The sequence below is a fragment of the Dipteris shenzhenensis genome, chromosome 33 (assembly GCF_047967505.1).
Source record: "Dipteris shenzhenensis isolate YYH24624 ecotype China chromosome 33, Dip_SZ_1.0, whole genome shotgun sequence".
Lineage (NCBI taxonomy): Eukaryota > Viridiplantae > Streptophyta > Polypodiopsida > Gleicheniales > Dipteridaceae > Dipteris > Dipteris shenzhenensis.
The window spans coordinates 17,218,593-17,234,210 of record NC_141628.1 but is presented as its reverse complement, the minus strand read 5'-3'; the positions used below and the strand labels follow the sequence as shown (position 1 = coordinate 17,234,210).

The window sequence follows — 15,618 nt, the reverse complement described above, 5'->3', positions numbered from 1 at the left end:
ATAGAATCCATGGGATGATTTAAATTGATAGGAAGCACACACATACACACACACACACACGCATATGTACATACATGTGTGTGTGTGTGTGTGTGTGTGTGTGTGTGTGTGTGTGTGTGCATGTGCATACATACATACATACATACATACATACATAAATACATACATATATATATATATATATAAAATATCCACCCCATGTTGTTTTATCATTTCCTTTACTTGGGGATTGTGTCTTTGGACCAATCCCAGTGCAATGGAAAAGCATGTTGGACAAACGTGTTCTCTATCATCTGAAATTAGAAATGTTATGTGTGCTGCACTTTCTTGACCTCCTTTGAGTCTACTAGAAGACTGTTATCAGTCATAAAATCCGACAAGTGGCTATAGGTGATATGCACCAAAATTTTTATCTACTTATTGAACCAAAACTAGCATGGGAGAAGTTAAATTTTGAATGCAAAAGAAAAGATGTCAAATTTTGGGGAAAATAGATGCATATGTTTTGTCACCTCCAGTTGTACACATCACCAACTCATTCCCCTTAAACAAAGTGCGCAGAGGCCGAAAATGTCTTAAAAAAGAAAAAGGCAAAATGGCTTACTAGCAGATTTAATGCTATGGATTAAGAAATGAAACTACCTTTGGCATGCTTATGGGCCTTATCGCAAGGAGTGACACGACAAGGAGCCAATGTATAATGTTGGATTTATTTAAAATGCATTGCACATTTATCAATTGATTTTTGCTAGTGTCTCCATTTATGGGTGAATTAAGCTTCAAATATCAAAGTTTTAAGACTACCATGTGGTAGCTACCTAAGTGTGGACTCCATTTTTTCAAATCCAACCAAATTAGAAACTTATATTGAGCATGCCCTCATATGTATGAATACAATTGCACCACAATATTGGACATGCCCTAAACCATAGCAAAAGTTCTCAATTGGTGGCCTCCTTTGGTTTTTGGGAAGGTCAAATAGTGCACTTTCAAATGAACAATTGATTCCATATATATGTAGAACAATTATTTGAAGTTTTTAGAATATTTTAGATATCTTATACAGTCCAACGATACATGTTCATAGGAATTATAGCATTTGTTTTATGATCTCATTCAAGATGTTATTGTGTAATGTCTTAATCTCATATTCAAGTTTAGAATTTGTGGATAAGAGAGTTCTAGTGATCTACATGCCACTATTGCTTCTCGATCTATTATTTCAACTTTTGATGGGGCAGTGAAGCTAGATGGGATTTCCTAAGTGTGTATTCAAAAAGATTTGGTGTCTAGGGAATTCAAAAGGAAATGGATGGAAAAAAGATGAAACCCATTAATGGGGTGATAGTAGATACAGGACATGGGAAACTAAGAGATATAGTCACACTCTTAATGATTATGGGGGTGATGTAGAATGCATAACACCCCATATCAAATTCGTAGAGACAATGCACAAGACATGGTATATCTTTAAGGATCTCTATGAGACAAATAATATAAAGAGAACCATCACGCTCCAAAATAAGTTGTTCAACATGATGGCGGGGGAAGGAGAGTCTACCCATAAGAAACTTATGAAGGTGAAGGTTCTCAAACATCAATTGGCAGTGGAGGAATAGTTGGTCACAAGGTGATGAATAACAATCAGCTTGCAATATTGTTGGTTTGTAATATTTCAAAGAGCTTCCCAAGATGGTGACTCTCACTATTAGACTCACTATTAGAGTAGTGTCAAAGCTTATCACATCTAAGAAACTAGGTTTGTTTTTGCTCCAAGAAGAGACACCACTAAAATTGCATGATATAAACAATAGAAGGCCCTTATGGCCAAAGATAAGCCTGGAAAAAATATGCCTAAAAAAAGGAGGATGCTGAGGAATCTTCTAATTGAAAATACAGAAGAAGAAAAAGAACAAGACAAAGCGCTTCCATTAGCCTGGAAATTTTGTGAAGAATTACAGTAACAAGAAGGTTGACCAATCAAAAGAGGACTAATTAAATGATAGAGTCCAACACAACAACTACCAATGTGGAAGCGGAGAAAACTTTCTTAGTAGTGACTCCAAGCCTCATAGAGATAGAGTTCCAAATCAAAGGGTAATGTTTTCATGGCAAACATCAAGGAATGGTGCATAGATCTTGAATTTATGGTGGACTATGGTAGGTGTTGCTTAGTAGTCTTGGGACTTGAGGACATGTCTAGTACCACCAACACTGATGGAAGTGCATTCAAAGGTGAAGCATGATGAGCTAGAGCTCAGAGCTAGAGCTCACCAAGGGGGACATACTTATGAAAGTACATAGAGATGTTGAAGAACATGGTAGCCAAGCAGTTCCTAGCTTGCCCTGCAAATGGCAAGCAACATCAAACGATGTCTATAAGGTATGTTTTCTCTATTTGCTTTATTAGGGACTTTAGTAGATTCTTTGGGGTGGTGCTTGTATAGGAGTCCTTAATTGGATAGAGAATGGAGGGTGAGAACCTTCCATATGGATAAAGGGGGCTTCTTATTACAAAGGATTTTGATGCCTACTACAAGATTGCTTTAAAAGTTGGCAATATGGACTTTAATAAGTTGGAGTTGGCAATAAGTCTGAAAAATCCACGGATAAGGGGCTCACATATAGGCCTTGAACACACATGAAATATAGGGTTTATACATAGTGAACCCCAGGTTTTCCCAATTATATGATGTTGGAAGGACCAAATGATGATCCTATCAAAGCTTTCCCATGGAGATTTGGGATTTGACAAGTTGGGAGGATGATTATTATGGTGGAGGACTAGTTAGTGACTATATTTTTCCAAAGATAGCTAGAGAGATTTTTGCCAATGGGTATGTATGTGTAGTAGCCAAAGAGATTCCAATATGAAAGGTGAAATAGACTTGAGTGAAAATTATGCTGATATGTGGTCAAGTTGGAGAAAACCATGCTTTAGAGTATCCAATGTGTTTATAGTTTTAAAGGGGGGACACTTGGATGGTCATCTATTAGAGAGATGATGGCTTAAAATTTATAGAGCCGACAAGATGGTGAACTTTTGGATGATTCGTTTCATGGTACTTGGATTACACCAAGTTTCTCGAATTCCTTTGAGAAATGCATTAGTTACAAATTGAGCAAGTTACTCATTGCATTATATTCCCTAAATCTTACAAAAAATGGCTATACCCAATCATGCATTGGCCCAAGAGGAAATCTATACACGTTGCTAAAGGTGTCAAAGACAATGATGGATTGCATTCCATGTGTCTTTAGCAAAAGACAAGTTTCACTATTTTAGATCTATGCTAGGGCTGATTTCATTCTAATTCCACATTCATGGGAGTGTTATTGCCAAGTGTGTGTATATTCTTTGCTAAGTGTGCATATGGATTTATATAGGTTAGTAGTGATTAATGCTAGATTATTCATGGCAACCTTATTAAGCGTGTGCATATGTATACACATTAAAAGAAATCAAAACTAGTTACATACACACATTTTCATCTACACAATGAAAATGCCTACCTATAAATGAACTACTTGTGGTCTTTGATTGATATGCTACTTGTTGATGAGACACAAGATCCATTTTCTTCTAGATTATTATCTAGATCTAATACAATTTCAATTGTATTTGCTCCTCTTGTTCATATTCTTTGGTGTTTTGTGCATCTAGCATCCCAAAGCAAGGTTTAATGCAATCACAATTGCATCGAATTCTCTTGTTCATCTTCTTTGGTGTTTTATTCATCTAGCTCATAGAGCAAGGTCTTTAGTATCTTTTGGTGGATAGTATCCTATGTTTAATTGGACAAATAGCTGCATTCCCTCAATTGACGCTAGTGCGCCAAAACATCAACATTGGCTAGAACCAAAATATCCATTACTGATGTATTTTCTATCTAGTTCATGTGTTCCATGTTGCTAGCATTTTGGGATTATTACAATCTATGAATGCATCTAAGAATGTTGTTAAATGCTCATGATCATGAATCTTCTTTAATTTAATGATTCCATAATGATCTTCTTCAATTTGAAGCTTTTTTATCAATGTATGGGGGGACACATTGATCTCCATTATTTAGAAATCGAGAAAGCAAAACCTTTGGCCATAGTATGCCAAGCCTACCACCATATTGCAACCTTCAGACCTTGAACAAACTACTCCACATCTCCTCCATGTGCTCATGTTATCTCTTTGATATCCAAGCTCCAAGGCATGTTTCTCTTTCTTCCATTGGAAAATTTATTATTGCCATGGGGCGGCTACTAGGAGCAGCATGCAAGGCATCATTCAAAACATTATGACTTGATGGCGTATCAAAGCACATACATCCTCTTGCGGACACGACCATGATCACTTGGTGACATAAGACACAAACACAATCGTTGCGTGATGTCCATGGAATTCATATATACGGCACTTTGCAATGGCTATCAAAAGTGCATTTTGTTACAATATTTTGGTAGAAGATCTATGTCTACCATAGCTAAGACTTCAGTCAGTTCCTAAACAAGGAGTTGTGTTAACTTCTTCAAGACCTTGCTCAACAATCACATTACGACACATAATTTTAATTAGAATAAAGTTCAAGAGGCAAATAATTTGTTACTTGTAAAATGCAATGTGTGCATATGGTTACATGCTAATAGTTAGATTATTTGAATGGGTTTGTATGCATACATTTTGGATAAGGTGAATAGACTCCCCTCATCCTCTTCCTCTTGTTCTTGACGAATTGTGCTTCCACCAATCGACAATGGTCTCTCCTTGCTTACTCCACTACTCATCCTCCTAAAGTCTTCCACCCTTGCCATTTGTCATAAAAATGGCCTCACAAAGTCTCCTTGCTCACTCCACCACTCATCCTCCCAAAGTCTTCCACTCTTGCCATTTGTCATAACAAACCGAACTTAATGGCCTCTTGAAGTGTAAATGAACACCTCAATCATCTCAATCACACGTACCTTCATAAGATCTAGAATACATCCAATCTCTCAACTTAAAATTTACTATAGAACAAAGGAAAGGAGTTGGTAAGTGCCTTTAGACAAAATTATGATTAAATGCAAAAAATAAATAATGAATAACTATCTTCACTTCTCATGAGTTGTCCTTGAACCAACGGAACATAAGTACGTAGTTTAACTTACAAAATTACAAAGAATTCTGACTCGACTCTGTCCTTCACTTAAGCCCTTAACCTTGCTATTGTTGTACAAATGTATTATAATAGATCACGGGAACATGCTCCTGCAGTTCGCCCCCAAACGAAAGAATGAAGAGGGTTTGATTCATCTTCACTCAAACGCTCTGCAGAGTTTCAGTAATTCGTTGAAAAGAAAGGTCATCTTCACACATCACAAATCCGAACACAACGATTAAGCATGCCTGCTCAATATGTGACTTTCCTCAATCCACCAATCCCAAATCTCTTCATGATATCAAGACCTCAATTCAAACGCCACTTTTCATGTGAGGGATGTGTAAAAGCAATATTGAATCTTCATAATGAGAGAACTAAATGGTATGCTCTAGTATCCCCTTATGTGTAACCCCTTAGCTTACACTCTCCTTCATACCCATGCTTTAAACACATGTCAACGGCATTGCAGAGATAGTATGACAGAGAGCTTGAAGCAAGCCTTAATGAGACAAGAAAACTTGCACGCAGTATAGATTCCAGTCTTGATTTGTTACGGAAACAAATATTTCGATGCTCTCAAAGAGAACTTGATCCAGTAGAATGGCTGTACTAGAAGTTGTTGACTTTGATTTCTATAAATAGCTAATTGCACTGCTTCTTATCTTGAACCATCAGTGCCACCTTAATGCTAACACCACCTATTCGTAGTTTCGTTGCTTGAAGCAGACACCCCCTATCCCGTCCACGCACCTCCACCACTCTTGCCTCTTGCAAGAGAGACATATTTACAGCACATATCTATCTGCTTCTGGGAATACCTCAGAATTTGCCATCGTTGCTCAACTAAGTGTTGAAGGTTACAGTGAGACTTAAACCATCGGGCATTTAAATTAGATAGATCAGGTAGACAATAAATACAATATGTTATACAATCGATTCTTTGACTTTGTGGTATTATCTAGTGTCCTTTCATGGCTATCCAAGTTCCTTCAGCTCTATCTGGTGATTTGATATTGATTGGGAACACCCACTTTTCAAGATATAGATGGCAGATATAGATGGCCTCTCTTATCTCCACCATGGGCTTCAAAAGAACAATGCAATGCCTTTGGAGCAAGCATGTTACAGACTGCAGAACTCCTTCACCCTGCATCCTCATATATGAGAGAGGCCATAGAGCCTCGCCTTGCACTGTCTTGGACTGAGGTGAATCTCAAGGTGGCCATCCTAAGCTCCATTTCTGTTAAAGCTGTTACTCCACTACAGTTTTCCATTTTGCTTCCCTAATAGTCCTCAGTAGTGGAAGCAACTGGTTGGGAACCTTCAGCGAGCAGTATTAGATCCCCACTTCAAAATATCTGTCAAATAGAATCCTTTTGATATCTTGTGGTTTGTTCAAGGATCCTGCATGTTCCACCAGTCGTCATTTATTTGCTGAATGGAAAAAATAGATTATTCTAGAGAGAAGTTGACAGTTTATGTCAGAACTACAGAACTGTATAAAACATGAGTTCAGAAGCTTGCCAACTAATACAGATTTTGATAGAGGATGAATTTTGTATGACTTAGACCAAAGTCATGTTAAATACCAAGGAAAGTGTATCCACCATCACTAGGATTATATTTCTTAAATAAGATACAACATTAAGATGGCAGCAACAGCTAATTCTCAAGATATTCTCAACAATAAGGCCCTCGGATTTTGTAAAAAAGAGAGACATAATCGTGTCTCATGTATCTGCTATGAATGCTCCATCCGGAAAAAGGGAGACATGAAACGCATCAACTATTTGGTAAAACACTTTTTCTTATTCCTCCTAAGGTTGGACAAGATTACAAGAGAACAAAGCTGATGTATTCAAAGCACTATGACCTATGCACATGCGAAACAGGTTGAACTCCCACGTAGTCATCAACCTTCTCAAATCTCAATCCTATTCTTGCACATCTTACAGGTGCCAGGGGTTAGGCTTTACCAAGTCAGGATCTTCAGCTGCAACTGCACACACACGATCAATTATTGAAACTCTCTCTTGCTGCCTCTTCAGACATACATCAGTAAATGCTTTCTCAAGAACCCAAGGATGACTTCAATTCTGAATGGTGTGCAGAGGATCTTCTCCCTCGTATAATGAACAAAGACAGGGCGGTGGTTAACTCCCACCATAACAGCTACAAATGCTCCATGGAAACAACAAACCTCCGCTTGGCCGAACTCCAGGATGAGCCCATGCATTGAAAGGCTTCCCGTTTGATCCCAATAAGCAAAAGAATGAACAGAGAATGAATGGATTTATGTCACAATCCTCAAGAAGAGTCCATTATACAAAATCTTGACACAAGCAATGATGCTTATCACTGCAGGTACAAAGACCCACTCATAGCACCTCCAATTCTGGCCAGGATGCAACACCTAGAATCAAGGTGCTGTGATACTTCCTTCCTCCAAAACATATTGCGAGTGTGTAGCTTTACAAGGCTTAGAGGCGGGGTGTGGTCATTGTGTAGATCTCCATGCACAAGGCACGTTCTTGTTTTTTGATGAAGGTTCAGAATTTGGCTGAAGCAGCTGCATCAGTGACCATAGAACCTCAAGTCGATGGACATCTCGAACAGCCTTGCACCCAAGAAGCACAGGACAATTTGGTGAGCTTTGTTTCCCATATGTTAACAAAAGTTTGTATATATACCTTTTGTAAGACTAGAATAAGTCCAATCATACAAATTTAGGCCATCCCCATGGAATCCAAAGCAATTCATAAAATAACATATTATGGAGAAATAAGCCCATATCATGGAAAAGATTTGAAGTTTCCACAGAAAGCAAAAGGTAGATCCTAACAAAAGGTAGAGCAAAAGGTATATCCTAACAAAAGACAGAGCACCATATAAAGCACAGCAAGGTAGACATCCATGCATGGGTAAGCAGCCACAGACAGAGGCATGTACATGAATTGGAATAGAGAGAGAGAGAGAGAGAGAGAGAGAGAGAGAGAATGATTAAGTAACACCTGCAACTTGACTTAACAAGGGTTATTTAAGGAGGGTTATTTACTATCATGAGCACGCAGTTTCACATCAAAACATGCCCATCAGTGAAGAAAAAAGTGTTACAAGCGCAACTCAGGTTGATTTAAATTGTCAAAGAAAACGCAACCCCACTAGTCACTTGATGATACTAAATAAGCACTAAACCCACATCCTCAATAGCAGGATGCCAGCTTAATGTTCAGTACTTCCAAAGATGGTACATTCCCGAACTTGAAATTGAGAAGTCAATCATTATAGAGTCAATTCACAAAGTATTAAGTGTGCATCAAGGTCAAAGTTGGGGTACATTAGTAGACATTTTGCCTAATGAATGTGGGATCACAATAGTCAAAAAGGAAGAGGATGAGATATGGTACCCCATACTTTCTTGCTCTCCCTTCCTGTTGGAATTCCCTTGCCCCCTCTCATTGTATCAGGTTTTTTCAAACTCATAGACACTTCAGTCTTCCGAAGATTTTAATAAGGTTTATTTCTCTCTTTCTCTCTCCCCTATCCTCCATGCTAAGTTCCATTTCACCCACTCTGATTCCCTACTTTCTTTTACCCTCCTCTCTCATCTTGCAAGATATTATTGCTGTGACCGCTCATCAGTAATAGCAACAAAACTAACAACCACCCACATTTGTTTGCCGCTCTAATGACTTGCAAGCCAGCTAATCATCCACATTCCCAACTGATGGCACAATCAATTTGAGTTATCCAGTTTTCCCACCTCAGGTTCTTGGACGCAGATAGTGTAAGCGTATTGGATGCCAAGCATGATCGCTGTTTGTATTGCTTGAAAGAAGGAGTATACACCTAATGAATTCAGGAACATTCCCAAACTCATCCTCTGAAAACACAACATAGTGCAGTTTCAATCTCACGATAGTCACTCATAAGATTGAAAACCATAAACTCCACCACGCATAGTAGGGAGTAGCTACTAGACATCCCCACTGACATCATCAGCACCCAACAGTGGGTGTAGACCATAGTATAAAAATATGCTCTCACACATACAAATCCACACACCCACACATACTTGAGCATCCATTTATACACAGTCTTCGTACTGAGTTTCTGTCGGCACTCTGTAGGTGCATGGCAGACTCAGCCATGACGAAGGCTAGCACTAAAGGAGAAGGTCCGTAGGTGAATGGCAGACTCAGCCATGACGAAGGCTAGCACTAAAGGAGAAGGCTAATCAAAAAGTAGTCCAAAATCTCTTCATTCAAGCTACAACTGCTTGTGAAGTCTAAACGACTTCATTTTAGTCTCTCCCAAACGAGCATCTAAGTACAATGGTAAGTACTACGTGAGTACTTTTAGATAGGGTTTACCTAGGGGTCCATATTCATACACATGCGAGGGGGGAAAACCTCCTAAGAGGGAAAAGTGCCCCAAGCTATTAACTCTAGTAAGGTCTAGTTAGGTTCAATAACATCACTTATAAGTCTATAAATCCTCCCTTGACACCCAAAAACTCTGAAATGAGCCACTGTAGGCTTCTTATCAAACCAAGCTTCATAAGGAGAGATAATCTGCAAATCCTTTGTTGGGCATCTGTTAAGCATATAAGCTGCACACATAATGGCCTCCAACCCATTAATGGTCAAACCTTGAGACAAAATGTCAAGGTGCATAAAAACCTCATATTTTTCTTTGATTGGATATACCCATGTGAATCTAGAGTAATTTTCAACGAAAGTCACAAAATAGAGATATCCCCAAATAAATAGTGTTCGCATGGGACCGCATACATCACTATGCACTAGCTGTAATTTTTAATAGCCCTTACTGATCCATGATGCCCGTTGCATTTTGCCCAAAATGCACCCCTCACATATCTGTCTGATAAACTCCGACACCATATCTTGCCATTTCAGATGCAGCAAATTACCAAAGTTCAAATCACCAAAGCGGGCATACCATAGCCTGCATCTATGATAGCGTAACTGAGCATGCATTATGTGTCAATCTCTCATATTTGTGAAGCCTATAAAGGCCATGCCATAATGTACCTAAATCAATGATGATGTCACCATCACTCACATCATGAACCCTACATCTTTTATACAAACTATCAACGAATGCGCTCCAAGATGTGTTGTTAGATTGCATACAACTAGAAGCACACTCACGCACTGAGCTGAAGCACACAAGATTGTGAAATAGAGGCTAGTGGCAAATTGCTGAAAATGGTGACTGCTCCTTGATGACAAGCGAGCTTCAGGGCTACATAGTATAGTCCAGTCCAGCACAATCAAGCAACCCCTACCACACATCACCACATCACACGGCCATCAAAGATTTGCATCCAACCAAATTTGTTATTACGAGCAGTCACATCTCACAAAGGCTGCTGCCCATTATCTATGTGCTACTAGATTTTCTGTCAGAACGCCATTCCACAACAGATGTCAGTTCTGAACAGTGCCCTCACACCTGCCCACTGCCACATGCCACTACGATCAATCAGCCTATAGGCATTGACACCATTGTTAAGGCTAGTGCCACTTGGAACAAGCCCCTTCAAAGTACGCCGCATATGGGGGGCCCTAAAGCAGCACCACTTAGCTGCATCATCCCTCTAAGCCCCTCTAGACGCTCAGGCAAGGCTCGACAGTGCCTTATATCCAAGCCTCTCATCATTAGTGCAGTAAGGGATTATTTATCCCCCACTTGCCACAAGACACATGGCATATCTCCCCTTCACATATTAGACATTGTTAATTGACCCATAGGGCTTCAATGCATGTGCCCACAAAGGGTAGACACCTCTGCCTAGGGGACCTAAGCCTTGTCTAGATCATTTCTATTGATACGGAAATTTCCTATGACTTTAAAGCTGCCCTTTGTAATTTTCTCAATGAATGTGGTCCTCATGTTGTGGGAAACAATGTTGGCAAAGCCATGTGACACATATCTTTGTACGGATTTTTGTTTATCCAAACACAGTCACCAAAAACCTTTCACAAAACACATTTCAAGGGTTTCATTAAGAAATGTTTTGTGATTTTCCTGGGTGTTTCACCTAAAAATGTTATGTAAAACATAGAATATATATGAATTTTAAAATATACTAAAACACACTTACATTCTACAGATTTTATCGAAAATCATATATGTATATTGTATTTTAATGCATACTATTGTCTATAATCTACTAAAATATCTGATTTATGGATGTGTCATGCATGACACCCTCACCTTGCGCGCACACACACACACACACACACTTTTTTTTTGTGAAAACACACACACACACACACACTTTTTTTTGCGAAAACTATGACTGATTATATTACAGAGAAGCTAACCCGAAAAAGGGCAGCACAATTACATCATGAGAAAATCTCACTATATGATAAGTACACCTCATAGTCAATATAGTGCGATTGCAAGCAATCAAACAAGGATTGCTGCAAAGAGTGCCAGAAAAAAGAAAACTTGGAGAAAGCTGGATCACCAAAGACTTTATGATTACGATCCTTCCATAGAGTCCATAGTGCCCAGTAGAACCCAAATCAAACTCATGTCGAGGCGGGTGTATCCCAAAAAGCCAGAAGAACTTCCCAAAAGTAGCGCCAGGAAAATGAGCTCGCAAACACTGCCCTAGGAAGTTTAAGAAATCGCTGGAATGAGGACAATGCCAGAAGATGTGAGATACAGTCTCCGTTAAGGCCAAACAGCGACGGCAAGCAGCTGGAGCAATATGTCGATGAGCCAAAAGCTGCCCAAAGGGGAAAACTCCAAATAAATTCTCCAAAAGAAAACCTGCTGACGGAGAGGAACTTTAGAGTGCCAAATCAGTCTCTTCCTGCACCACTTGGGAGATCATTCAATATGCCAAATTTGAGTCACCCTGTGAGAAGCCCAAGGTGGAGGCAACAGTATTTTGTAAAGAGAAGGGACAGTAATGTGAGATAACCTCAAAGGGTGGCATGACAACCCTGAAGATAAAAGAGTCCAATCGTGAAGACAATCATGAAGTTCCAAAGGTAGGACGGGCTGAAAAGGCTGAAGCATACAAGTAATGAGGTGCCAAACGGAACGATAATGCATGCCCAGACCAGATTTTGCAGCAGCCAAGGGAAAAGAAAGGATTGTCCCATCATCATGAATAAGATCAGCAACTAAATGGATGCACTTAAAAGTTAGAAAATAAGAGCGTCGAGGCTCTTGCAAAGCCAAAGCGGCAGCAAAAACTTTGGACCAATGTATACTCTCAGCCCGAAGAGAATTGCCCTTTAAAGAATCCCTCCTCTAGCTTCAGATTATTGCTTTGTAAAAACTGATGCAGTGTAGAAACCACACCATCAATAAAAACAAGCTGTTTTTTTCCCTTGTGATTCTTCTTAATATAGCCCGACACCTGAAAATTTTGAATCACAGGGTCAAAAACTTGTTGTAACATGGGATGAAAAGAATCCAGTGAAAAGGGCACATCTGCATCCCGAACAAAAGAAAACTCTGGCACAGGCATCAGAGGCAAAGGAGCTAGATCAACATCTATATCCTTGGACGAAAGAGATGTTGTTACGCTCTAGCCGAGATAGCATGACCTCGGAAGAATCAATCGACATTTCCCTTAAAGGATCTATGTTTGTAATATATCTGTTTGCGCTTCATGTAAATGATCGAGAGGGAATTAATGTCAAGGTCCAAGGTGAGGGCTGATAGCACCAGACTAGGTGGATCCAAGGCTAAGGGCCTAATGCAAGCAATGTGCCTAGGGGCAAAGGAAATCAAATGTATCACAAGAGAGGGCTCAAAAGATGCATTAGGAAAGGCCCTATGATGATGACATGTGGCATCTAGATCCATCTAGGGAGATGGGGCTTGTTGGAGTTAGTGAGAGAAGGAGAATGAATTTTTACGTGATTTTGCTGATTTTGATTTCTCTGAGAGTTCTCACGCTCTAGCAAGGATTTGGCTGGGAGGATATTCTGTGGTGCTACTCCCGTGATCTGCTGTAGTAAGTAGAAAAAGATCGTATCAATTTGGTATCAGAGCTCGGGGAGGCGAGCTTGGGAAGTCATAGCGTAAGGCTTCACGGTGGCCAGCGTGATGTGATGCAGAGCGCTGGAGACGGTACCGGCGTAGTAGGCTGTGACGAAACTTGGAGCGACGTGACGAGCAGTTCGTCTCAGATACATCGAAATAGCTTGGCATGCAGCTGAGAGAACAGATTGCCATCAGAGTAGCGCAGAGGTTGACTACAAGTTCGTGGGTTGAGAAGTGAATAGAATTGAAGGGTCGAGCGATCTGCCTTCATAGCAATTCGTCAGCACATTGCGCTAGTCGACGGTGGTGCAGGAGTGACGTAGCAAAGCTGCAGCGAAGGCTCGCAGGCTTGACCTGCTCCCTAGTTCTAGGATATAGCGACTCGTAATACAACAGACAAATTTCGACGAATAGCATCCAATAGATTGACGAGGAGCTACGTAGTGGAAGAGCAGGAGCGCTATATATTTGTTCAGCCAGTTGTAATAGCGTGGTGGTCACCGCAGCATGAATAAAGAGATTCGAAGGTTACGAATTCAAAGGGCTTGCAGATAGTTCGTGGAGGCGTAAGACCTTCGGATGATCAGGGCATAGCGGAAGCCCGTATGGTCTTTTGCATTCCTAGGTACCAGTAGGTTGACGGCGCAAGATCATGATTCGAGAGACGATGCAGTAGCGGATTATGGTTTACTGTTGGTCATCAATCGCTGCTTTGAACAGAGACTCAACGGATGGTTAATGGTTTGGCATTCAACCACCAGTTTGCTAAGGAGGCAGAGAAATCACGATCTGATTGGGGTTCCTTAACATCGAATTCATAGACCAGGGAGCACTATACCCATTTTCCCCTTTGTTTTTGTCATTTCTGTTTTGTTAGAAACAGATTAGGTTTTCGTGGGTTGCCAGGTTACATGAAGGAGACGATGCCATAGATGTGTTAGTAGTTGTAGCAGACTTGGGAATTTTTTTTGGCTTCTCAAAAAAATAATAATAATAATAATAATTTGTGGACAGTCTTTGAGACTATGCTTGTGCATATGCCTTTGTGATAAAGTCAGTTTGATTTGTAGGAATTTCCCTAGTATAGGGAAAGGCGGTATTTGGATATACCTGTGTCAATTACCTAGTCAGTATAGTTGTTAGATTGCAGGTATTCCCTAGTATAGGGAATTGTGTCAGTTTGTAAATACAATGTTCTAGCGGTGTTTATTTATTTATTTTTAAAAAAAAAGAAGCAAAACACCCATTGACCGGAATGGAAGCAGAAGAAGGAGCTACTAGGATGGACCCTGTAGAGTCAGGAGTCCGGCCGACTTAGCAGGTGTCGCGCCCAGTAGTTTACACCTTATCTGGCAGGATTGCATTACTTGAGGATGCCTTGCAGTAGTTATTAGCGCAACAGTTACAGGCAAATGCAGGGCAGTCTGAACTTAGAAGAGTGATACACAGTATGTCTGCCAAACCTTCTCGAGATGAGAAAGAAAAGGCTCCAATGGAACCGGAGTCTAGTGTCCATACGGTCGAGCCTAGGAAGGCTAAAGTACCTAATATTGCCAATTATAGGCCGGAAAAGTATTCTGGTCGGATGAATGACCGTAGTTCTGTTGTCATTGAGACCTGGTTACACAAATGGGACAAGGCATTGGCCATTTGTGAAATCAGAAATGATATCAAGAAAATCCGCGAGGCCACCCACATGTTTAGTGAGGCAGCGGATCGGTGGTGGATTAAACAACAGAAAGATGGTATTGCATCCACTACCTGGGAGGGGTTTAAAAGGGAATTTAGGAAACACTTCTTACCTCCTAACGAAGCATCCCGAGCTTGGGATCAGTATAGAAACCTTCGTCAGAGAAATTTGTCAGTGGCAGAATACACTGATAAGTTTCGAGAGAGCATAATGAAGGTTGATGAACCCCTACCTCAATCAATCCAAGTGAAAGATTTCATATTTGGATTGAATGATCGGATTAAAATGGAAGTTCGGGCTAAGTATGCGAACACGTTGGATGATGCAATAGCCATAGCCCTGAACTATGAAGATGCCAAGGGCAACAGGCCAAGTGGGTTTGCGCAAGTCGGAACCCAGTATGGGTACCAGAAGAAATCTGGGTTTAAGAAGAAGTGGATTAGTAAAGGGAGTGATTCTCAGCCGAGTGGTCAAGCCAAGCAGGCAAAACCAGCTGAAACTCCTAAATCAAGTACCACCATTTGAGTGAAGAGGAAAGTAACACCAATGGCAGCCCGGGCTTGGTCAAAGTCTCCCTTAAACCCAGAGCAAAGAGAAAAAGCGAGGAGAGAAGGCTTGTGTTTTGGTTGCCTTCAGCCTCATCAGTGGAAAGATTGTCCACGAAATAAGGATCGTCGGATGGCTGAGATGGTAGTCTCAGAATGCGACGTGGAAATGAAGGGAAGTCCCAGAGCAGAACAGATGCAGATTCAG

The 15,618-nt window shown here is 40.4% G+C and overlaps 1 protein-coding gene and 1 long non-coding RNA gene across 6 annotated transcripts in view; one reads left to right on the top strand and one right to left on the bottom strand.

Moving 5' to 3' along the window:
• Positions 1 to 5,451: 5,451 nt before the first annotated feature.
• On the top strand, positions 5,452 to 7,666 carry LOC147879762 (uncharacterized). Its single transcript, XR_015540636.1, has 3 exons — positions 5,452 to 5,516; positions 7,500 to 7,559; positions 7,644 to 7,666. It is a non-coding gene; the product is annotated as an uncharacterized LOC147879762 (long non-coding RNA).
• Positions 5,971 to 15,618, bottom strand: part of LOC147879761 (transcription factor EMB1444-like) — a 99,741-nt gene continuing 90,093 nt past the window's right edge. For 4 of the 5 annotated variants that reach the window (XM_087371550.1, XM_087371548.1, XM_087371549.1 and 1 more), the window contains 2 exons: positions 7,112 to 7,752; positions 5,971 to 6,539 (listed from right to left, as the gene is read on the bottom strand). In XM_087371550.1, coding sequence (XP_087227676.1) covers positions 7,633 to 7,752 — 120 coding nt within the window. In that variant the 3' untranslated portion in view covers positions 5,971 to 6,539; positions 7,112 to 7,632. Of the gene's footprint in view, positions 6,540 to 6,953; positions 7,753 to 15,618 lie in introns of those variants that run through there. The other variant, XM_087371546.1, reaches the window with a different exon arrangement.